This window comes from Marmota monax, unplaced genomic scaffold, assembly GCF_021218885.2.
Source record: "Marmota monax isolate L192 unplaced genomic scaffold, Marmota_monax_Labrador192_F-V1.1 WCK01_AAM20220418_F8-fsc00024, whole genome shotgun sequence".
Lineage (NCBI taxonomy): Eukaryota > Metazoa > Chordata > Mammalia > Rodentia > Sciuridae > Marmota > Marmota monax.
Genome location: NW_026695224.1, coordinates 2,040,424 through 2,066,984, shown reverse-complemented (window position 1 = coordinate 2,066,984; position 26,561 = coordinate 2,040,424). Strand labels below are relative to the sequence as shown.

General features: G+C 35.0%; 1 protein-coding gene across 4 annotated transcripts in view; it reads right to left on the bottom strand.

The window, feature by feature from the left end:
- Positions 1–26,561, bottom strand: part of Phkb (phosphorylase kinase regulatory subunit beta) — a 225,231-nt gene that overhangs the window by 40,702 nt on the left and 157,968 nt on the right. For all 4 annotated transcript variants that reach the window (XM_046435179.2, XM_046435180.2, XM_046435178.2 and 1 more), the window contains 2 exons: positions 2,523–2,578; positions 1,869–1,962 (listed from right to left, as the gene is read on the bottom strand). In XM_046435179.2, the coding sequence (XP_046291135.1) occupies positions 1,869–1,962; positions 2,523–2,578 (150 nt within the window). The remainder of the gene's footprint in view (positions 1–1,868; positions 1,963–2,522; positions 2,579–26,561) is intronic.

The window sequence follows — 26,561 nt, the reverse complement described above, 5'->3', positions numbered from 1 at the left end:
CCTCACATCTTCTTCAGCAGGTTGAAAGAGGGTGTAGCTTCTTAGAGGAAAAGGAGTAGAGATGTGTGCATCAACTAAGATTGAGGAAATACCTTTACTTTCAAAAGGAAGACTTATATGGAGCAGTATGCTAAGCAATACATTTTAGTTGATAGAATCTCAAAGAGGAGTTAGTTTGGAACACAAAGGCTGCAGCCACAAAGAACAATCTTCCTTCTTAACACATGCATAGGGAAACTGGGTTCTTGGTTACAAATCTGTCTTTTTAGCCATACCACGCAACCAAATTGTAAATAATTTGTTAACACCCTCTTTAAAACAATAAAATATAAGCCTCTGTGATGCCACAGAACATTGTACAAACACTTATTATAGCAATTATCAAATAGACTATCATTAACTATTTTTTTCCTTCCATACCAGTAGACTCAAAGGTCATTTAAGTGTCCTACAGAGCTGTGTATATAGCAAGTGTCTGCTTATAAATGAATAAAATGTCAAATTCAGATAATTTGCTAGCCATGTTGGCCTTTTACATCTTGACTGTATGTTATCTGGTAGACTCAGGTACCATAAAACAATTTTGCTAATATTAATTAGACTTTAAAAAATGAATTTGGGCTAATTTACTTTAAGGGTATATTCATGAAAGACTAACCATTTGTCACCATTCTCTAGACCTTTCAGTGAAAGACCATAAAAGTTTGTCATAAGGAACTATCTGTATAACCTTATTCAGACAAGGGCACTGTGTGAGAGCTTTAGATTCGGGCATGCTTTTCTCCTGTTGCTTCCTATCCTTGCTTTGTAGTTCTTCATTTCCCTCTTGATCTCATGTATCATCTTCTACTTTAAAATATAGCTCCTCATCATTTACATCTTGGTATAACTTTAAAATGTTAGTTATTCATAGGAGTCTTATGTACTAGGAAGACGGTAAGACTCTAAGTTTGTTAGGAGGTATAAGGACCCTTTAAGAAGTGGTGTTCCTGGTGACCTGACAGCCAGATTCTGGGTTGTGTTGCCTACAGATCCAGCCTGGTGACCAGAAATTATGGGGTCCTGCATTTTCCCATGTAATGTGCACCTCACTTCTCTATGCCTTCATTCTCTTGTAGCATGAAGGCTTTGACCACAACCACTACATTATAATCAACTTAACCTTGATTACTTGACAGAAATTGTTACAAACACTTCTGCTAAACTCTGGGGAGTTTATTACTGTATTGTTTTTAAAAATTACCAAATAAAAATGATAGTTTATGAGTAAATATGAGTCAACAATTTCCTGTCTCTAATGAGTAAGAATAGTCATAAACACAGGCACTTTTTGGATCCAGCTGCAGAGCAAAACCTACCTTTTAAGCTCATCCTAAATAGGCATATAACTACATCAAAAGTAAATTCAAACATTATTTTATAATTTCTTTGAGACCCACCAAACCAAAGGAGTAGGAATTACTTCAGAGTCTAAGTTGTAAGACAAGAGAAAAGGGGAAGTAGTGATTTTAAAAAAAATTCAGATGAGTTTAACGGTGAATAAAAATGGAAAAAAATCAAAATATAAAGGATAGTTTTATATATGACAACTAAAATTAAGACTAATGTAAGTGCTTAGTGTAAGTCGGTAATAGATTTTTGCAAGGAGTAAAATATCAGTAAGACCTATATAAAATGTTCACAATACAATGCATTAAATTAACAATACCCAATATAATGGACTTCTAACTTACTTTAAAACCTTGGTATTAATGATCATATCCCAGAATTAGATTTTAACAATGCATCTTGCTTATAAACTAAGTCCAATCACTATGCTCTATTTCCTCCACAAAGGAGCCAGAAAGCACAGAAGCAGAATCACTTACTTTCACAAGCTCTTGCTGAGGCCATATCTGAATGGGTTCCACCTGCTGAGGAGTTTGAGTTTGAATACCATATGTGTTAAGAAAAACTTGAAGGCTAAAGAACATAGGGGGAGGGAGGGAGGTGGGAAGGGGGGAGGGAGGGAGAGAGAGAGAGAGATTTTAAACAATGCATTTATAGTTTAGGGAATGGTGATTGAAGAAGATTAAAGGGGATGGAGGGGATGGACTATGAACTACATTAGCTTGGAACATATTATACATTTGTTAAATCAGCAATATGCAATTTATACTGGAATCCAGAAGCCCTCCTAGATTGTCTCCAAAGCATCATATGTGCTTTGGAGGCTGGCAGGAAGGATGAGTACTGATTTTGGGAATCCTCATAATGTGTTTCACAAATTTCTCATAACTATGCCCCAGACATCACTGGCAATGGTCACAGATTTTAACATTCACATGAACTAAGATAAAATTATTTTTCAACATGAAAAGAATGTTGTGCTGGCACTTAAAATGATGTTAACAACATTCTTAAAACCCTGTGAAGAGGTCTATAAAATTAATCTCTACTATTATATCAATACAGTAAGCATAAAGCCATTATTCCCTTTCCACTCCCCACAAAAGAACACACCACCCATCTGAATTTCATACCGTTGGCTTTCTGCTACAAGTGCTACATGAACCACCAAATCATTTTCCAGTGGGCCCTGTAATACAGAATAAGGGAGGAGAAAACATTTTAAAAGATTTGGTCATCATCAGCTACAATGAGAATCAAGGACAATATTAACTATCTCTAGCAGTTCATTAAAATGATGGACACCAGCTGGCTCTAAGCAGCAGCCTCTCTTTCCTTGCTTGCCACTGCCTACTAATCAATTTGATAGTGTAGACAGAGTAATGGAACACCAAGGAATGGAAAGCCATAAATCTCATCACCACCAGAGGGGCTAGTCTGTCAGGGCTATTTTGAATGATGCATAAGAGTAGTTTGGGGACTGAGAGTCATTTTCTATCATTTAACTCTGAAGGGAAGAGGAGGAACTAAAAATAAAAGTCCAATTTATGTATTCCTGTTTTAGAAAATGATTGTGGGTTAAAACTATCCATTTGACATCTTAACCACATATAAGGTTATTCTCTTTCTTTTTAGTCAATTTCCTTTGGTACTTCATACACTGAAATAGCTTTATTCTAGTATATAGTTCCTATGGATGAGAATGAACTACCCAGTTGACTATATAATTAGCATTATGTTCATTAAATACAAGCTGTTGGACTTAATAGTTCTAATCAAAGACAGCATTGGATATTTGCTGCTCTTTTTTTGTATGTTGAAAAGATTCACTATAACATATATTATACATTGTTAAAATGAACCCCATTTTGAGCCTGTATATAATTAACAGAGAACATTAACAAGCACCAATAAATTACTGTACTAGGGAGCTCTGAAAATACTCATCAGATATAACTCCTTTATAGTAATGAATCCAACATTCCCAATAGTATGCTGTAAAGCATTTGATTTACAATCAGTCAGTTCCTCTCTATAATATTCAATATGCCACTAGAATTTATGTATGGTGGCAGGCAAGAAACACCAGAATACATATATCAGTAGTAAATATCATACAATCAAAGGGATGGTTCCCAGAATCATTATGAAAGTACCATGATGATGAAAGTATCAGAATTCCATGTGATTTAAATGAATGTATAAGAGAAAATATGTTACAACCCAGCAAAACAAGTACATATTAAAAATGTTATAAATTATATTTTTATTTGATAAAGAGCTCATAATTAAATGTTCCTCAAAAGTACGAGAAAAAATTATTCAGAGTCTGAGATTTCTAGCAACAAATAAAAAAACTAAGCCAATGAGACCTAGTATTTACTTCATCAAAAACAGGATTAACCTTAGAGTGGGCCATTATCTATAATCTTCAGGGTAATTATGGAATTCTTAAATGAAAAGCAAGTGAAAACATATACTAAAATACAGATGTTATTTCAGCAACAATAAATAAGGCAGTTTATAGATTCTAATTGGCAAATTAGTATCTTCTTTTTGAATCATAGGCCTGTTTAGAATAATGTTGTTTCCATTTGTATGACAGAGTACTCAGATCTAAAATGGCCACTATACATGCTGAATCACAGTAAGTATCTGGTTTGGGTTTATTAGATGGCTAAAGAATTACTTAACTATAAAAGCCCAGCATTTCAGAAAGTTGTGATTCAGGAACCATCTACCATAATGGGGTTGGGCCTTCAATTTCCATCCAAGTAGGACTACTCACCTCATTCTCCACCCACAGAAACAATTCAGAACAGAAAATACCACCTCGTTAACTTCCTCCCTTTCACCACAAAAGTTGGAACTATCTTTTCTCTATTTTTATCATTTTCTTCTAACTACCAACGTTGTTGTCTAAAACCCATGATGTAACTTCCTAATATTAATCAGTATCACTTTTTTCCTGAATGGTATTTTCTCTAATAATATTGCAATATTTTCAGCTTTTATATTCAGATGTACACACACAAATGCACATATAATACATGCACACACATACTTAAGCTCTGTATAGTGCCATCATTCTCCACTTTATATGCATTCATTCACTCATTCATTTGACCAAGAGCATAACAATATACAGGAATCCATGTTAGACCTTAACATTTACAGATGAATACAGTCTACTGTTCTTCTTTGAGGAGTTCAAAGCCTACTGGAAGAGATGAATAACAGATAAATTTTCACATGTATATTATCACATAAAAGTTATTTCACTGGTATTTTTGGCAGATCTACCTCATTAGAAAAATGGCTTCAGGGCATTTTAATTATATGTATACACCATGTTTTATTTAATAAATGTTTATTTTATTGGACATTTAGGTGTTTTCTAATTTTCCATTTCTCCAAAGAATATAATTAATTGTCTTTAAGAGAATTATTGATGATTTAGAAAGAGAACTAAGTACAGTACCTAGACACATAAGACAAATGAACATAATATCTGACACATAAAACAACTTTTAGGGTACTAATTCTTGCTGCAGTTGTACTTATTGTTATTTTCAAACCCACCCAAGGACAGTTGCTTGGTTCTTCTTTGTTGAGATGTTCTGTTAAAACCCATGTCATCCTAGATTGCATTGCCTTGTACCATTTTAAGACATGTGAACCATCCATTATCCTATTTTATATATAGGTTAGTTCTTCCCCAAAGAATTCTTGACATCTTTTAAAAGATGGTGGTTTTCCATCTTCCTTAATTCTGTGGTCTGAATGTTTGGCTCCCCTACCCTCCAAATTCATATGTTGAAATTTTAACCCTGAATTGATGGTATTAAAGGGTGAGTGCTTTAGGAGATGATTAGGTCATGGGTGTGAAACCCTCATGAACGGGAGTGGCTGGGGAGAAACTCTTTCTACCATGTGAAGACATGAGAAGATGCCATTGTGAATTAGAAAACAGATCCACACCCAGACACTGAATCTGCCAGCTCCTTGAGCTTTTAGAACTTCTAGAAAACTTCTATTGCTTATAAGCCACCCAATTTATGTAATTTGTTATAGCAGCCTGCACAAACTAAAACATTTACTACCCAATTCTTTCTACTTTCATTTCTAAAATATAAGACTGTAAATATTTCCTTATCTTCCTTGCCTCTGCAACTCTGCCCTCTAACCTGCTTTGCCTTTAGAAATAGATAATACCTCACATTTAAGTCCTTGGTCATACATTCATACCACTTCTTTTATTTTGTCCTCACACATACCTCATTCACTCTGGTAGCTTTAAATTATTATCTCTAAGGAGATAATGTTTGTTTATACCTTCAGTTTTAAATTTTACTTTGGTTCTGATTCCCACATTTCAAACTGCTTTTTAAATATTTTCTCTTGGCTCTTTCCAAAGTTAATTATAAAACTCAACTCTTTATCAGCCCTATCTCCACACCAAATAGGCTCTTATTCCTTACTTTGCCTAATGGGTCACTATATTATCAGAACCTCAGGATCACCTTTGATGACTCTCTTTTACACTAAATTCAATTAGTCACTAAAATCCTATTAATCCCTCCTTCATAAAGTACCTTGAATCTTGTTTTCTATTTTTCATATCTATAGCAACCTTTAGTATTGAAAAATAACAACAGCAAACACTTAAAAGCATTATACTTTAAGAAGGTTGCAGTAATGCACACTTGTAACCCCAGCAACTCAGGAGGCTCCAGGAAGGAGGATCACAAGTTCAAGGTCAGCCTTGGTAACTTAGTGAGACCTTTGGCAACTTAGACCCTATCTCAAAATAAAAAATAAAAGGGACTGGGGATGTGGCTAAATGGTAAAGCATCCCTGGGTTCAATCCCCAGTACTAAAACAACAACAACAAAACAACTACAAAAACAACTATATATTCTATGTGCCAGGAATTGTTTTAAGTGCTTAAAAAAAAAAAAACCTATTATTCCCACTTAACAGAAAACAAAAACAGCTCAGAAAGCTTCCAAGGACTTTGAACTGGTAAATGGCAGGGCTGGAATTCAGACCCAGTCAGCTTGACTGCAGAGTCTGGACTCATAATCACTGGACTCAAAGTGTGGAAAGAGGGCAGGTTTTTGACTTGCCAGAGCCACATACAAATCCATTTTATCAATTCCTTTCAGCAATGATACTGGTCATCTAATAGGAAGCTTAAAGTGAACTCATCCTCACTCTCCTCACCTTCAAAGCATTCCTTATCCAGGTAAAGCACTGCACTATGAACCATTTCCTCTGGGGGGAAAATGTGTAATACTCTTTGGTTCCTCTTTTTTCCCATAAACTTATTTCCCATAACCATTTACTCATGAAATCACCTCATTTAGGTAGGTTACTATAATTATTCTCATTTACTGATGAGAAAACTGAGGCATAGAGTGGTTTAAAACCTTATCCAGGGTTGGGGGTGTAGCTCAGTGGTACAGCACTTGCCCAGTATGTATGAGGCCCCTGCTTCAATTCCTAGTTCTGAAAACAAACAAACAAACAAACAAAACTATCTTATTCAGAGGCTGCAGGTGTAGCTCAGTGGTAAAGTGCTTTCATAGAAAGCATGAGGCTCTGGATTTGATCCTTAGCACACAAACACACAAAAAGAAAAACTAATAAGTGACAAGGTAGGGGTTGAATTCTATGTAGTGTTATGGGCCAAACTACATGTGCCTTCACCAGACAAACTCCATTTTACCTGGACACTTCATTCATTTCATATAAGAAATATTTCTCCTGTGTGAAAACCCTGCCTATGTAACCCACCTCCTGCTAAGCACACCCTGTTTGACAATACATAACAGCTAAAAAATATTTCTGTTATTCGTATACAATGTAAGATGTTCTCTTTTTAATTCCCATTTTTCTTGGGCAGAGTACTGTACCCAAACCTGGGTCATTCTGACCCACTTCCTACGTGGCTATGGTTTTGACTTACTGGTAGCTTGCAGGTTTTAGCTGTAAAAATGTACCCTACCTTCTGCAAAGGGTCAAGGGTTGCAATGGCAATTTGCTTGCTGCCCTTCCAAACTGCCATGGCAAATAAAGCTCCATGTCTTGCTTCAAGTCTGACCTGGTAGTTTATTTCAAACATGCCTTAACAATAGCTCTATTTTTATAGTATACTCTATAACTTTCTAATGTGTTACTAACACATCAGTAAGTTCCATTTCCTCTACCCCTTCAAAATATATCTCAAACATACCATTTCTCTTTATCTCCACTACTGCTACCACCCTACTCAAAGTCATCCTGACCTTTCATTTGGTCAACTGACTGGTCTATCTACCTTAGCCTTAAACCCCAACCATTCATAGCAGTTCATTCTGCAAGTAGTAATGAGGATACTTAAAGTATAAATCATATATCATCTCATCAGCACCCCACCCCACCTATCACCCAGGGAATAAGAACCAAACAGCTTACCATCGCCTATAAGGCCACTCATCATCTAGCTCCAGCTTACCTCTTTCTCATTCTCCTTTCACTTCACCATGTTTTAGTCACATTGAACTGAAAGAACTGTGTTCCCATTATGGGGTTTTTGGACTGGCTGCACTTGTTTAAAATGTTTTTTTCCTCCAGATTGGTAAATGAATATCTTCTCACGATGAAGGTCTCAGTCATCATCCCTTCTTCTTAGAGACCTTCTCCCTTCATTGTGGCCAAAGCTGCTCTCAGGCATTCCCAGGCCCTTCTACTATGTTACCCTTATTTGTCTACCTCACAGTACCTGTCAGCTCCAGAAATTATATTTATTTATTATTATTCATCCTCTAGACAATCACTCCTTAGACCTTGATATACCTTGTCTTCTGCTCTGTCCTCAAAGCCTGGCACACAGTAGGTATCATTGCACACAGTAGGTATCATTACTATTTGATGAATGACTGCCCAGACAAGTTTCTCAATTCTGTGTTTATCTGTAAAATGGGAATAATAATATTTAGAATTCCTTCCACACATGGGGAGGAGCAAACAAAAGAGGGCATGTGAAATGTTTAAACTCTGATCTGCTACATGAACGATATTTGTAGTATTATTTGTTGTGTGAATCTCTGTTACTTAACCTCAACAAGCCTTGGTTTGCTCATTTGCAAATGAGGAATAATAAAAATATCTACTTTGTGGAATTAGGAAGATAATAGAGAACACAAATACACATATAAGAAGTGTTCAAAAATATTTGCTTTTTTATCAACTACAGTAACAAACACAACATTGGTTTATACAATAGGTTTCCTTGGTTTTCTGCCTCACATCTGCCTTTGTCCATCTTCTGTATTTCAATCAGGTTAATTTTCTTGTATCTGTGATTTTTATGAAGGAGGTGATAAAAAATATTTGTTAAATGAATGAAGGAAGAATTATGGGTGAGTAAACAGATATACCTGTTTAATATTTAGGACATTAGTTCTATACTCCAAAACCAGTGTTTCCTAAATAAAGCCCAAATTTCCAAAGCACCTTTATAACTTAGCTGCAACCTACTGTTCCCTGCCTGTCTCCCATCTGTTTAAGAAGACACTAGTGAGGAAAATATCTCACTTATGTCCTCTCAAGATTTTGCTTACTGTCCTTCATGTCTGACTGGCCCATTTTTTCAATCCAATCTCCACTCCAAACTCCCCCAAACATCAGGGTGTTCTATAATCTTCTGTATCTACTAGCAAGAGCAGGTAATACACCAGTTACAGAACACTAGTGATGGACTACCATATGCCACATATATGGAAGTGTCATTTAGCCTTTGGAATGCTTGTAAGTAGTTTATGATCTGGAAAAGGAACTTTGGCAATACACAAATCTTCCCTTGAGCACACATGCCAAATATTTGTGAATATAAAACAAAGGGAGATAATCATAAATAAATGTATAACACATTTAAATAGCTATGAAAGAATGTAACAAATCATGTTAATCACAATTGAAGACGAATAATCTGTAGTTGGAAATATTCTGGTTCAAATTTTTCATTTCTCTAATAAAGTCAGGTTATATTTTTGAATATTTTTCATTGTCATAGCAAAAACACATAAATAATAAATTCATCATATTAATTATTTTAAGTGTACAACAGAGGAGGAACTTTCAAAGCATAACGTGTCCATAAGATCACACTACCGGGGCTGGGGATGTGGCTCAAGCGGTAGCGTGCTCGCCTGGCATGCGTGCAGCCCGGGTTCGATCCTCAGCACCACATACAAACAAAGATGTTGTGTCCGCCGATAACTAAAAAATAAATATTAAAATTCTCTCTCTCTCTTAAAAAAAAACTCCTCCTTTTTAAAAAAAAAGATAAAAATAAAAAAATAAAATAAAAAATAAATACTAAAAAATTCTCTCTCTCTTAAAAAAAAAAAAAAGATCACACTACCTGTATTAAAACTGCAACTCATCCTGCTCAATATTTAAAATTATGGTAATTAAGACATTGCATGTACATCTGTCTAGATTCTAGTTTTTAAATTACTCAAATGAGGTCAAAGTAATAAGGCTAGGAGATTTGCACCTGGGAGCTATAAATAAAACAGTATAAAAGACTTTCAAAGGGTATACAGAGAAACTTTAATGTGAATTTGCCCTCAGATTTTTTCTCCTTGTTTTATGTTTAATCTATTTTTTTCAATAAATAATTCATTCATAAGGTTCAAATATTATGAAGAAATTTTCAGTGAATCTATTCCACCTGGGCTCCCACCTCATCCATCCAGTTCCCCACCATCTAACAACCAGGTAATTGCTATAATTATTCATCCTCTTTCTCATATCTATAAAAACAAATGAGGATATATATTCTTACTTCTCACATTTCTACACAAAAGGTAAAATATTCTTCGTATTTTTTCCCACTTATAATCATATATCAAGGTGTTCTTATGTATTAGCACTTAGAACATGCCTCATATTTACTGTTTAATATTCCATTTTGTAGATGTACCATAAGAATTAATGTCATATTTTTACATTTTTAATAATTTAAAGCTAATCAACCTTTTGCACTGAAATATTTGGAAACAGTTATGGTTAACAGAGTGGCACCATTAAACACCAGGTTTTAATTTTGCTTTTAAGAATGGAACAAGCACTCAACCTAAATCATTCAGAGGTACTACCACGGGTGCTTTTCAGTGATAGAGTGAAACTTGACTGTAGTTATGTCCAAGTCTGAAATGAATATGGCACATGCCATAATATATATTTCACAGGTTATCTACTGCTGCTATTGTGGTTTGTATTAGACAAGGCTCTTCAGAGAGACAGGACCAATAATATATTTAAACTTTTTATGTTTTTAAACTTAGATATCTATTGTTCTTTTCAGACCTTCAACTGATTGGATGAAGCCCATCTGCATAATTTATTCAGATATATTCGGTATATTAATTTAGATATTAATCTCATCCAGAAACACCTTTATAAAAATATCCAGAGTAATGTTTGGCCAAATACCTGGTAACCCATGGTTCAGACAATTTGACACATAAAACTAACCATCCTATGGTTACAGAAATGTGTTACAATGTAGGGAGGGCAGAAAGGCGCAAAGTCCCACCAATATAGTCCAGTGCACATTTTGTCCACTTGAGATCAGGTTTTAAGACAACTCAACTCTAAGTGTTGTCTACAAATTGCCCCATTTTCTTATCTGCTTTTTGATAGAATATAATGCTTTAGTTCTTGATGATTAAATTTAAAAATTGACAACTCTTCTATTAAATCACCTATACAGTATGTACAGCACCTAATTCTTACTTTTGCAACACTGTACTAAGACCTGGTCTAATTAGTTTCATTTTTAATATGCCCTATGCTGCATAAAATAATCTACTGTGGCTGGTTTATATAAGCCTCTTACTGAAAGAAAGGCAATGGAGGAAAAAGAGAAGGAAATGGAAAAAAGAAGCCCACAAATAAACAAGTCACACCTCATCCAAGGCTGGTCTTGCCTCAAGGGCAGTGCTTTTGAAACATTCTATGCCTCTGCTTTGGGGCCTTATAGAACATTCATTTATGCTCATTAGCCTTCATCAGTAGGTCCTGCCAACATTCAGCATTTTTTCATTACACTCATTTTTCAGCAAAACCTCATTAGCTGAAGAAACCAGGCAGATGCTTTATATATCTCAATTCCAACTACAGACACTGCACCCACAGCATTTCTCCTGTAGGAGCCAAGTAAGAGGTTATGCAGTTTGAACACAGTCACATCCTGACTGAGATGCATCTTGTTCTGACATTTCCAACCAAGCCAAAGCAGCAATGTGGCAAAAATTAATAGGGAAGCAGAGGAAAGTTAAGTAGAAATATGAAAGGAATAACAACATCAAGCATGGTTTCTTTTCTGGTTTGAGAATAGAGCTGGCCAGGGAGAAAATGGCCCTTAAGGTTCTGTGTATTTATATACTGGATTGGTGATTATACAGGCTTTCTATTTAACAGTAAAACAAATGAAATGTAAAAAGTATTCCTAGAACTTAGACACACAGTTTCAAATGCCCAAATGAATACATTAGGCAATGCTTTCCAGTTCTTTCAATGACTGCAATTATCTTGGAAGAGAATACCGAATTCTTTGTCACAATAAACTGATTTGTAAAACTGTTTTTATACCTTTCTAAGCACTTGCTGTAACTAGGTACTTCTATATATTCATCTTAAAGAAATGACAATGCTAAACGCCTTGCTTTCTTCCTGGAAACAATAAAAATGACTACATGAGCCCAAGTAGAAGAACTCTGACCCATGGTATTCACATATCTATAATCACAACCAAGGAGAACAAATTATGAGAAACTTACAGAAACAGAGTGGGAAAGATGAGTAAAACAAAGGAGAAAGCAGAGGAAGATGGCGAAGTATAGTTTCCAAAAATCTAGTCATTGTACCATTAGGGTTTTCTGTGTCATAAAAAGAGCCAAGAAAACATTTTAATAGCCAGAAAAAAAGGAAACTAGGTTTTAGAATCATAGAGGAAAAAAGCAGCAACTACAACAAACCAATTTGATTACTGGTTTTTCTCTTTGGGGGCTTCTACTGACTGGATCAGTCCTCTTATACCTGAGTTGAAAATGTCAGATGGAAGGGGGCATTTTTATCATTTGGTAGTAGATGTGGATGATGGCAGATAATGGAAGAGGTAGAACAGGCCTGTGAAACAGATGGAATGGCAGGACTCCACTTTAGCCAGAGCACTACAACTTTTAACTACTTTATATGCTGAAACACCAGCAAAAATTTTGTCTGAAAAATGGGTTTCCTTGATTAAATCAGTAATCCACTTGATGGATGAGGAGACTGAAACTTAAAGAAGGGAGATGGCCCAGGACTCATAATGAGTTGATGGTAGACACAGAAGCAAAATGCAGATTTCTGAACTGTCTTGGTCTAGAACTCTAAATCAGACTGTTGCATCTTACTGGCTACACAGAAACCATTCCAATTTACTAGAGAACTGCACCACTCCTCTTAGGAGTGGGATGAATGTAAAGGACACATGCAGTCATTACAGCGTGAAAGTCTAAGAAGAGTGGCCCTGATGGGGAAAGAGTTCTACTTTCTTTTTTGGCACTAGATAATCATCCCATGGACCAACCCCACACCCCCAACCAAAACAAACAAACAAACAAACAACAACAACAACAACAAAAACTGGGCTAGAAAGAGTACAAGGGCAACTTGTATACAACTTGTTGACAAGATTTATAGCAACTGGATTAGACCAAACAACTAGAGAGGCACAGGCAGTCTCCTGAATCCAATAGGCCTTTTTAGCTGTAGAGCCTTCGTCACTGGTTCAGGCCCAACTGGTTCTATTGTGGATCTTCATAGGGACCTGACTCTGGAGATACTAGACCATTAATCTTAGCAAGTGAACTTCAGGATTTTTTATATCAGAAAAGTCACAACTCAACAGTTCTGTATACTGGAAAGGTTCTGGCCTTTGAGGGCTTGTTCATTTGTTCACACATCCAGATACCACATATAAGTACTAGCGATGGCAGAAAGACAAATGAGACTTTATCCTATTTGTCAAGAACCCACCATATAACAAAGAAGATAACTGTATATGGAATCCAATAGGATATTAAATATGATGCCCCTAATGAGTATTTTGAAGGTCAGAGAGGGAACGCACAAATAACTAAGGAGGACTCCAGGGAAGAGATATCTGAGGTGTTTTTGAAAGATTAAAAACTTGCCATTAATGAATTTGTTCAGTTACTATTTATTATTTATTGAGACAAATAAAACATAAGTCTTCTCTAATGAATCTTACATTTTAGTGGGAGAGACACATGATCTTATTTATATATACGGGTATATGTATATACATGAAAAATATCAAATGATTAAAACCAGACAATAATAAGTCCCATGACAGAAAGTAAAGGGCAATATAACAGAATAACTGAAGACAAAGGCTACAGATTGATGGTCAGAATATAACTTTTAGGGGTTATCATTAAATTACAGACCTCAACGACGAAAAGCAGTATGCTAAGCAATGATCTAGTAAGAAACACTCTAAGCAGAAGAAATAGCATGTGAAAAAGCCCCTAGACAGAAAGGGCTTGAAGTGTTAATGAACTGAGAGGAGATCAAAGCACTGGAGCACTAGAGGAAGGCATAATAATGACAAAAGATGAAGGGCGCCAGGTGTGGTGGTACTCTGGAGGCAGGAGGTTTGCAGGGGCCTACATGGGTGACATAGTGAAACCCTGTCTCAAAATCAAATTAGCAACAACAACAAAAAGTGCTGGGGATGTAGATCAGAGGTGGAATGCTCCTGAGTTCAATCTCCAGTGGAGGGTGGGGGCTGGGGGTGGGGGGGTTAAGGTGGAGATATGAAACAAAGGAGATAGTTAGAACCCAAAAGATCCTGAGAGGCAACAAGGCATTTGTTTTTCATCTCAGCAAAATAGATACTAAAAGAGTTTTCAAACAAGGAAAAGACTCAATGTAATTTATATTTTTTTTAGAAAAACAGAACACATATACAGTACTTACCATGGGCCAGGCTCTGTCTGAGCACTTTATATATATTAACTCATAATAGCCCTAACTGCAACATAGATGCTTGTAGAGGGCAGAAGGAAACATATGAAGATGAGCTGGAGCCTGAAGTTGAGAGATGATGGTGAGCTGGACTGTAGTGATGGGAATGAAGAATGGAGTAAGTGAAAAGATTTGGGGAATATTTAGGAAAAAGAAGCGATAGGTCTGGATTTGGAAAGGGAGAAGTCACTAAGGCAGGCAGTGAGAAATCAAGATTACTTTTATGCTTCTAAGAGTTTAAAGGAAGATGTAATGTTCAATAATGTTTAATGTCTTTGAGATTAAACAGACTAAAATTGGAAAGAGGTTGCTGGATTTATCAATTAGGAGGTCACTAATAAGCTTTTACATGTGGTTTTAGTAGAGTAGTGGTATAAGCAGTCAGAGTGTGCACTGCGAGGAGTGACTGAAAGCTGAACAAATGAAGAAAGTCCAAGTATATTTTCCATGACATCTAAAAGTGAAGGAAAAAAGGCTCTTGAGAGAGGACATGTGTTTAGAAAAACTTCTTTTAAAAAAATTTTAGGGGATCCAAGATGGTGGTCTAGAGGGAGGTTACATTCTATGTTGCTCAGGGACCTGGGATTCAAGTAGCGGGAATACTATTTCTCTGTGAGTGATTAGAGGACCCTCTGACAGCTGCTTCCACACAGGAATCATGGCTGCTGTGCAGCATAGGACTCCTGGCCACTTATTCACAGAGGACCTTCTAATACCTGAGTATGACCACTGGCATTAGCACCCACCAGGACTCCTGGACACCTACCTGCACAGGAGCTCTGTGGGCTCTCCAAGTCACCTCCATCTACTGCTGTAGTCCCCTACACGTGGTAGCCTGCACCTGGGAACACCGCACTGGGTCCAGAGACAGCCACCAGCCACAATACTGCATGTCACTGCATCTCTGAACATGCTGCTCAACGCCACCACTGGGCCCCACTGGATCAAACACCCCATTGCTAAAAGCAGAGGCCTCCATCTGGGGACACATTCATCACCATCTCTAGTTGGGGCAACTCCCAGCTTGGAACACCAGCTGGGGCTTAGAAGCAATATCAAGTTACAGGAAGTCCCTAATTCCCCCCCTCTCCCTGGCAGGTGCTAACCCAGCACAGTGCTTGTGGCTACTCAGCCTGTCCACAGATTGCAAAACCGGGTCTTGAATTGCCCAGTCAATTTAAAACAGCTCTCTGCAACAGGTGCACAGCCCCGCGAGCACAGCCCACAAGACCTCCAGAGAAAAAGGTTCCTGATTGGGAAGTAGAAAGGGAGAAGGTGAGTGAGGTAGAGTTTAGAGACTTAGAGAATTACAAGGTTTACAGGTGATAAGGTTTACAGGAGATAAGACAAAGTGCCTAAAATCACACCAGTGGACCTCAAAGGAGATCCTTGGGGTGCAGTCTCCCATCTGGGATGGCAAGTGTTATGCCCCGCCTCCAGGAGCTATGCCCCTAAGACCAACCCTCCCACTCTAATAACCTTCACCATCCTGAGGGTGGGAATACCAGCAAACAACAGACAATCCCACCTACTGGATGAAAAGGGAAGCTGGAAAGATACTGATCTCCAGCAAAAACAATCCTTGTATCTTCCTTCCAGGTTTTCTTTTTTTTTTTTTCTCTCTCTCTTTTCCTGCCCTCACATCCCTGACATTTGTGAAACAAATGAAAAACTTTGTGAAACAAAGTACTTTTCATGAATTAGGCTACGGAGGAGGGGATGTCTAAATACTATATTACAGTGGTATTCTATATACTTTTATCTCCTATTTTTACATTTTTAAAATTTTTCTTAACATTTATGTTTGTCTTTTGTACTTACTTGTCTCCCCAAAATTACTTTCTCTCTCTTCTCCTGCTACTAACCAATTTCTTTAGATTCTTCTTTCACACTTTCTAAGATCTAATAACTCTATATCCTCAACTCTTACCCCCTTCAACATCTCATCCTACACTTCAACCCTGGTTCTTTGTCCACCATCATAAACTGTAGACCCTTTTGTAAACCTACTGTTTACATTGTAGATAAAATCTGAACTTAACCATTTCTGTATGTTCTGACAAAACCATAAACGTCTTAGTAGCAGCTATTGGGTTTAAGGTTGTATACTGTTTGTATTGGGATCTGTTTATATTGTTTTCCCCCTTAAAGAAGAGGTATTAGAGGTATTACCGGGGCTCAGCGGGTGTACACTTCCCTGGGGTGAGTGAGGCACTGGGTTAGATTCTCAGCACCACATGAAAATAAATAAAATAAAATAAAATAAAGGTCTATCAACAACTAAAAAAAAAACTTCACATAAAAAAGGAGAGGTATTGGAAATGTACGGGGACACTATCAAGCTAGAGGGTAAAACTGTAATGCCTCAGATCTGCAGTGCTACAAGGGAAGACATATGAACGACATGAAAAAACAAGGGAAGAAAGTGCCCCCAACAAACCAAAATATTACATTATTAGAATCCATGGCCAGCACAACCGAAGAAATGACAGAGAAGAAATTCAGATGTACATAATTAAAATGTTCTGTGAATTAAAGGATGATATTAGCAAATATAGGCATCAAAAGATCATTTCAATAAAGAGTTACATAACCAAATACAAGAAGCAAAAAATTACTTCAATAAGGAGACAGAGGTCCTAAAAAAAAAAAAAAAAAACAACAACAAAACAAAAAAACAAAAAACAAAAAACAGAAATCCTTGAAATGAAAGAAAAAAATAAACCAAATCAAAAGCTCAACAGAAAGTATCACCAACAGATTAAGAACAGACCTCAGACAATGAAGACAAATAATTTTGAAAAGAATGTTGTCCACACAGTGAAAATGGTAAGAAACCATGAGCAGAACATTCAAGAATTATGGGATAACATAAAAAGACCAAATTTAAGAATTATTAGGATAGAGAAAGGCACAGAGTTACAAATCAAAGGAATGAGCAATCTATTCAATGAAATAATACAAGAAAAATTTCCAAACATAAAGAATGAATTGGAAAATCAAATACAAGAGGCTTACAGGACACCAAATGTACAAAATCACAAAAGATACACACCAAGGCACATTATAATGAAAACGTCTAGCATATAGAACAAGGAGACAAAGGAGAGCCCCAAGAGAAAGGAAGCAAATTACATATAGAGGGAAAACAATTAGGATAACTGCAGATTTTTCAACCCAGACAGACCCTGAAAGCTATAAGATTCTGGAACAACATATACCAAGCTCTGAAAGAAAATGAATGCCAGCCAAAAATCTTTTATCCAGCAAAATTAAGCTTTAGATTTGATGATGAAATAAAAACCTTCCATGATAAACAAAAGTTAAAAGAATTTACAACTAGAAAGCCTACACTACAGAACATCCTTGGCAAAATATTACATGAGGAGGAAATGAAAACTGGCAAAGGGAGGTAATACACTAAAGGAAATAATAATCAAAGGAGAAACCAAGTCAAGTTAAATACCCAAAATGAACAAATGTGACTGGGAATACAAATCATGTCTCAATAATAACTCTGAATGTTAATGGCCTAAACTCATCAATCAAAAGACATAGACTGACAGATTGTATTGAAGAAAAAGACCCAATAATATGCTGCCTTCAAAAGACTCATCTCATGGGATGAGAGGGGATGTCTAAATAGTATATTACAGTTAAAAGGCATCCACAGACTAAAGGTAAAAGATTGGGATAAAACATACCACTTACATAAGCTGCAGAAATAAGCAGGGGATTCCATCTTCATATCAAATAAAGTAGACTTCAAGCCAAAGTTAATCAAAAGGAATAAAGAAGGACATTTCATACTGTTTAAGGGAACCATACATCAACAAGATATAACAATTAGAAATATATATGCCCCAAACAATGGAGCATCTACATTCATCAAACAAACTCTTCTCTATTTCAAGAGTCAAATAGACAACACAATAATTCAATAACACTATAAGATCACTCCAACATATAGGCTTGAGGCTGTCACCACCACAAAACTGGGATATCACCACTTGTATCAAGGGACAACAATAAGGATTTGGTAAGATATCATCAAGGTCCCTGTGGGCCTGGCTGCACCAAAGGTATTTCTACTAGGGGTGCTATCAGTTATCCTGTTGCTGAGGTAATAGGGAGTCTTGCATGGGGTTGCCTATCTCTTGTTTCTCCTATTAACAGCCAACTTCTTATGATTACCCTCTCCCTAGTCATATAATCTAATCCCTCCATATCCTCACATCCTACCTCACAAACATCTCAACCAACTCCCTAGACCCCCTTCTACCATTAGAAACTGTAAACTATTACACAAACCTATTGAATATAAGGTAGAAGATAACCAAACTCATCATTTCTGATTATAGTGACAAAACTGCAAGTGTAAAAATAGAAGCTAACTGATATATGGCTGCACACTGGATACATTTAGAGCTGTAATATTGATCTCTCTCTTAAAAATTGAGGTATTGGTAACCTATAGGGACACTATAAGACAATAGGGCAGAAGCTGTCATACCTTGGATCTACACTGCAAGTGAGGAAGACTTATAGACATCATGAAAAAACAAGGGAGGAAAGTGCCCCACACAAACTAAGATACTACAATAGAATCCAGATAGCCAAGAAATGTCAGAGGAGTTCGGAATATACATATTTGGGATTTAAAATGATTTGGGAATTAAAGAATGACCTAAGTGAGGAGATACAGGCAGAAATCAATCACTCCAACCAAGAGATAAGAGAGCAAATACAAGTTGCAAGAGATTACTTCAAGAAAGAGATAGAGATACTGGAAAAAAAAAATAGAAATCCTCAAAATGAAAGAAACAATATGACAATTAGAAAACTCAATAGATAGCATAACCAACAGATTAGATCACTTGGAAGTCAGGACCTACCTCAAGACAATGAAGACAAAATATATAATCTTGAAAATAAAGTTGACCTCACAGCAAAGATAGTAAGAAATCATGAACAGAATATCCAAGAATTACGGGATACCATCAAAAGACCAAATTTAAGATTTATTGGGATAGAGGAAGGTTCAGAGATTCAAACCAAAGGAATGAACAATCTCTTCAATGAAATAATAGCAGAAAATTTCCCAAGCATGAAGAATGAACTGAAAAAACCAAATACAAGAGGTCTATAGAACATCAAATAAACAAAATTACAACAGATCTACATCAAGACACATTATAATGAAAATGCCTAGCATACAGAATAAGGACAGAATTTTAAAGGCCACAAGAGAGAAAAATCAGATTATCCTTAAGGGAAGACCAATTCAGATCTCAGCAGATTTGTTCAACCCAGACTCTCAAAGCTAGGTGATTCTGGAACAACATATACCAAGCTTTAAAAGATAATGAATGCCAACTAAGAATCTTATATCCAGCAAAATTAAGCTTCAAATGTAAAGATGAAATAAAAACCCGCCGTGATAAACAAAAGATAAAAGAATTTACAGCAAGAAAACCTGCATTACAGAATATTCTTGGCAAAGTATTCCACAAGGAAGAAATAAAAAACAATAATGAAAATCTGCAAAGAGAAGAACTAAAATAAAGGAAAACCAATCAAAGGGGATAGCAAGTAAAGCTAAATATAAAATATAAACAAAAATGACCTGTAATAGAATTCATGTCTCCTTCAACTCTTTTTGATAAATTTTTACACATAAAAATTTTAACTACAATATCATCTAATTTTTCAGGTTTTTGTTTATTTTGTATTTTTTTGTTTTAAATTTCTCTTCTCAAAGTTATAAATATGTTCTTTAAAAGTCTTAGTATTTTATGTTATATTTTAATATATAATTAATCTGGAATGTGTATATACATTGCCTGTGATATGAGATGAGGTATATTTTACTCTTATAAAAATTGTTTAATAAGGTATTTATAAAGGTAAGAGCAAGGTTGAGGGTAACTAACAAGTTTTGTGAAGCACCTTTTCTTCTATAAACTTGGAAAGGTAGGAGGTGAAATAAGAGAGAGCCATTATGAAAAACTTGTAGGAGAAGGGACCTAACTGAAGTTATTCCCACCAAAAGCATGTAGAAACTCTATTAGACTGACAGTCTAATAGAGTCTTATAGAGAGAAATAAAACACCATGCTGTATTCTTGTATATTCTAAGTTCATCTGTTTGGTGATCCTTTCTGATAGAATTCAACAAGAAACCACACAACAAGGGGACTTATCATGCAACCTACAGCCTATGTCTCACCAAAAGATAAAAGATGGAGAAAGGAGCCAATATGGCAGCCATTGGTTACATGAGGCCACAAGTATTTGAAATGTGTCTAGTCTGAATTGAGGTATGCTATATGTTAAATAGACATTTGATTCCAAAGAATTAATAGGACAAAGAAAATGAACATGAAATATCTAACAATTATTTTCTTTACAAATTATGTTGGTAATCCATTGGGTTAAATAAAAATATATTAAAATTAATTTATCTATTTGCTTAAAAAAAGAAGTAAAGGAGAAAAAGGTAACACATTCGGTTGATGGTAGTACTATATACATATATATATATTCATTTTTTATATTTGTTATCAAAATTCATATAACTATAAAACTAAATGGGCTAAATTGTACCACTGTACCATATATAAATTATATCTCAAAAACATGACTTTAAAAATAAATCTAGTTCATGAAGTGATTTAACAGTACTGGGCACATACTAACCACCTGATAAATAATGGCTATTATTATGATTCATTAAAACAACTAGCATCAAGCTGTTTCATAGTAAGGTAGGGAGGGGGAGCATGGGAGGAATAGACAAACTCTAGATAGAGCAAAGGGGTGGGAGAGAAAGGGAGGGGGCAAGGGGTTAGAAATGATGGTAGAATGTGATGGACACGATTATCCAAAGTACATATATGAAGACACGAATGGTGTGAATATACTTTGTATAATGCAACCAGAAATATGAAAAATTGTGCTCTATATATGTAGTATGAATTGTAATGCATTCTTTATCATATATAACAAATCAGAATAAAAAAATAAAGTAAAATAAATTAAAAAGAAGAAATTTCTGGGACATATGAAGGCAGTACCAAGAGGAAAGTTCATCGCATGGAGTTCATTCCTTAAAAGAAGAAAAAGTCAACAAATAAACAAACTGACATTATAGCTCCAAGCCCTAGAAAAAGAGGAACAAACCAACACCAAAAGTACTAGAAGACAGGAAATAATTAAAATCAAGGCAGAAATCAATAAAATTGAAACAAAAAAAAAATTCAAAAAATTGAGAAAACAAAAATAGGTTCTTCGAAAGAGTAAACAAAATTGACAAATCCTTAGCCATCCCAACAAAAAGGAGAGAGAAAACCCAAATTACTAAAATTCATGATGAAAAAGGAAACATTGTGACAGATAATATTAAAATACAGAAGACAATCAGAGACTCTTTTGAAAATTCACACTACAATAAAATAGAAAATATTGAAGGCATTGACAAATTTCTAGAGTCATATGATTTGCACAAATTGAACCAGGATAATATACACAAGTTAAATAGATCAATTTCAAGCAACAAAATAGAAGATGCCATCAGAAGTCTACCAACCAAGAAAAGTCCAGGACCAGATGGATACACAGTTGAGTTATACAAGACCTTCAAAGTAGAACTAATACCAATGCTCCTCAAATAATTTCATGAAATAGAAAAAAGAGGAAACACTTCCAAACTCATTCTATGAGGCCAATATCACCCTGATTCCAAAACCAGACAAAGACACATTAAAGAAAGAAAACTTCAGACCGATATCTCTAATGAACATAGATGCAAAAATTCTCAATAAAATTCTGGCAAATCGAATTAAAAAACATATCAAAATGATAGTGCACCACAATCATGTGGGGTTCATCCCAGGGCTGCAAGATTGGTTCAACATACGGAAATCAAAAAATGTAATTCATCACATCAAGAGACTTAAAGATAAAAATCATATCATTTCAGTAGATGCAGAAAAAACATTTGACAAAATACAGTACCCCCTTCTTGTTTAAAACACTAGATAAACTAGGGATAAAAAGAACATATCTCAACATTGTAAAACTATCTATGATAAGGCTCAGGCCAACATCATTCTAAATGGAGAAATATTGAAAGCATTCCCTCTAAAAACTGGAACAAGAGAGGGATGCCCTCTCTCACCACTTCTATTTAACAAAGTACTTGAAACTCTAGCCAGACAATTAGACAGATGAAAGAAATTAAAGGGATACAGATAGGAAAAGAAGAACTCAAATTAGCACTATTTGCTGATGATATGATTCTATGCCTAGAAGACACCAAAAATTTTATCAGAATACTTCTTGAACTAGTAAAGGAATTCATCAAAGCAGCAGGATACAAAATCAACACCAATAAATCAAAGGCATTTCTGTAGCTCAGTGAAAAATCCTCTGAAAGAGAAACTAGGAAAACTACCCCATTTTCAATAGCCTTATAAAAAATAAAATACTTGGGAATCAGCTTAATAAAAGAGGTAAAAAACATATTTGAGGAAAACTGCAGAATGCTAAAGAAAGTAATTAAAGAAGACCTTAGAAAAAAATCCAGTCACAATTAGAGGAAAGGATCTTAGCATTAGTACAGTTTTAATTTTATTTTTTATAAATTCTCTTAAGAACTCAAATCTGTATCTCCTACTTTCAACACTTTTGACATTAATAAGTACAAGAAGGACTCATGCTGTGCTACATTGGATTAGTCTTATTTCATTCTCACATTTAACTCATATTCTTGGGCTGACGTTATATTTCTTCAACCTCTGATTAATGATATGATTAGAAAAGTCATAGTTAGTGCCCAGATATCTGACCATGCCACAGTATTTTCAATTCGTATCATGAGGAATCTAGATCTATAAACTATAGGTTCCCATGATGTAAGCAGTTTTAAATAAGCCTTGGGAAACAATATAATGCTCACACAAAAATAGTAAGTTAATAAAATAAACTATGAATGTATGCTCATATATCATCAAACAAGTGACATTATGAAAATTATTATCACATGAATTATATGAATATATGGCTTTCTAGTTTCTGCAAATGATTTTCAAAAGGTAATATTTCTTAAGATATTATTATGTTCTGATGTTTCTAGTTCAATGTCATTTTTTTTTTCTTTTTTTTTCCTGGTACTGAGGACTGAACCCAGGGGTACTCAACCACTGAGCCACATCTCCACCCTTTTTTATATTTTATTTAGAGACAGGGTCTCGATGACTTGCTTAGGCCCTTGCTAAGTTGCTGAGGCTGGCTTTGAACTTCAGATCCTCCTGCCTCAGCTTCCCAAGCACTGGGATTAGAGGTATGCACCACCACACCCATCCTCTTCTAGTTCCTCAAGGAAGAAAGTTAAGTTACTGGTTGGAGATCTATGCCATTCTTCAGAATACAAGAGAATAATATCTGAGAATAAGCAAGAGACAATTAAGTTTTATCTACACTAAATACTAACAATCAATATACAGAGTTAGTATGTTAGTGGAACTAAATTTTAAAAAAAATATCTGCCCAAATTAAAACACTGGCTTGGATGTGTATAGGGATAGTCTTAATTAGAGACACATAAGAAAGAAGAAATTTAACAGGTGAAGTATTGAACATTTCATTTTTTTTTTCTCTGTTGATTATAAGCTAAAATTTCATAATGGAATGGCTCTCTATTTAGTAAGGCTATTACTTCTTGGATATCCTTCAAAATTCTTCACAAATTCAAAACTTAACTTGTTATTTGTAAAACAGACCAACTATAATGTTTAATCCATGGAAATTATAAAAGGGTATACAAGAAATAACATGTAGATTATCAATAAGGTTAAACTCCTTGAGTACTCAGAAAAGAAAAATAACTGGGAAATTTTCCAGCATATGAAAAAGACACAGGAGTGACAGAAAATGCACAGTGGTTTCATATTCTTATTGGTAGGTATTGATTGATAAATAAATATTTGACAGCTAACTACAGAAGCACTGTGTTGGTATGGGAGATGCAATAATGTAAAACATGCTTTGTATGACTCATCTAGCTTGGTGATGACTAAGGGAAGACAGGAATACAAAAAATGGCATTAATAATGTAAGCCTCATCAGTAATGCACACTTTTCACCACACTGTGTATCACCATGATTCACTAGTCCCCACATAAGGATACCCAGGCTCCAGACTTGGATCTGCACCTGTATGACCTTGGACATATTACTTCTTTTTGAATTTCAGTTTCCTGATCTATAAAATGAAGCTAAAAAGATGTTTTTAATAATCATAATATTCTTTCATATATTTGAGATGCAGGCAATAATCCTAAGAGAATGGCAAATGATTTCTGAAGTTTCTTAGTGAAACACAAACACACAAAATAAGACATTTAATCAAAAAAGGCAACATTCCCTAATCTGGGATAAGGTCTATTGATTAAGTCGGTCTCCAGGAAAGAAAGTTTTTAGAAAGTAATTTTATTTTCATAATTTTTATATAAGTATAAATTTAAGTTTAATTATAATCTCTTGCCTTGTTTTCATTAGCTAAGCAACACTATGAAGTAGAAGATGGTTCACTTAGGAATATAAAAGAATTGAGTAAATAAAGGCCTTTAAATAAAAAACAATTAAGCAACATCAATTATTTTAAAATGTCAATACCCAAAGAAACATCAAACATTGATTGGTTATTATTATGATAAATTTGTAGAACAGAAAATATTATGTTAAATGATGTATGATAAAGGAAACCTTGATACAGTCAAATGAAGAAGACCTATATGAACATTTAAAATAATATTTTAGGGGCTGGGGTTGAAGCTCAGTGTAAGCACTTGCCTAGCATGTGTGAGGCACTAGATTCTATTCTCAGCAACACATATAAATAAACAAAATAAAGGCCCATCAAAAAAAATACTATTTTATAGGAATAATATGAGAAATAACTAAGTATAAGTATTAATAAATATAAAACTGAATATCTGATAAGACTATAATCATCTAATAAGAAAGCCTACATATAATAATAGACCAAATGTTGGAAAGATAACATTTTCCTCCAGGCTTTCAGGATTTTTCCTCAACTTTTAAATAAAAATGTAATATTATTGATTTGAGAAATTATTTGAAATAAAATAAAAACAGAAATATTTATTTAGCTCTTACAATTCATTGAAAGATCATATATTAGGAATTATTACCCCAATTTAATAAATGAAGAAAGGGAGGCTTAAAGACATTAATTGTTCAAGGTCACACAGTTATCAGTGGAAAAGACACAGGGTCTCTTTATAGTTAGGCTTGTATAATGCAAAGACACTACACAATATCACCTCCTTCAAAACACAAAACTATTACATATATATGGCATTATTTAGCCTTAAGGCTAATAATTCATGCAAAAATTTATGCATCTGTATTTTAAGAAAATAAAGCATTAAACTGCCTCTTCCCCATTTATTTGAAAAATGAGAAAACAAGTGTATATATTTTTAGCTCAGATCCATAAAATATGTACATGATTTAGTAAATGTATATTGACTTTTAGCTTAAATTTGGAACTTTACAGCCTTGGAAAATAAGCCCTTATGACTAAAAAACATTCCTTTCATATTTGCCTTTGCTCCAAAGGCTGTCAAAACAGATCAATCCATTTTAATTGGCACATTAAATGCGCTAGCCTATTTCTTAGATTCAAAGCTTGAGTGTCAATGAATGTGAAACTGAATTCTCTCAAGGGTGCATCAACACACATGATCTGCTCTATCATGATAATTATGCAATTAATGTAAAATATTGCCTCAAGGAACTGATCCGAAATGTTCATATTCTATTCACCAGAATGATGACAAAAACATTTGGAACTCTCTTCAAGGCCACTCAAGAGAAAATCATTCAGAGAAATGGGGGCTCCCAAAAGCCCAATCCTTTGCTTTCAAAGACAGAAACTCCGTAAAATATGGATTATTAAATAAGCAGCGTTAGAATAGGTCCAACTGATAGGTTTTTCTTCAAAGATTAATAGATATTTAATAACTTTAACTAGGTAAGTTCTAGTTTAATAAG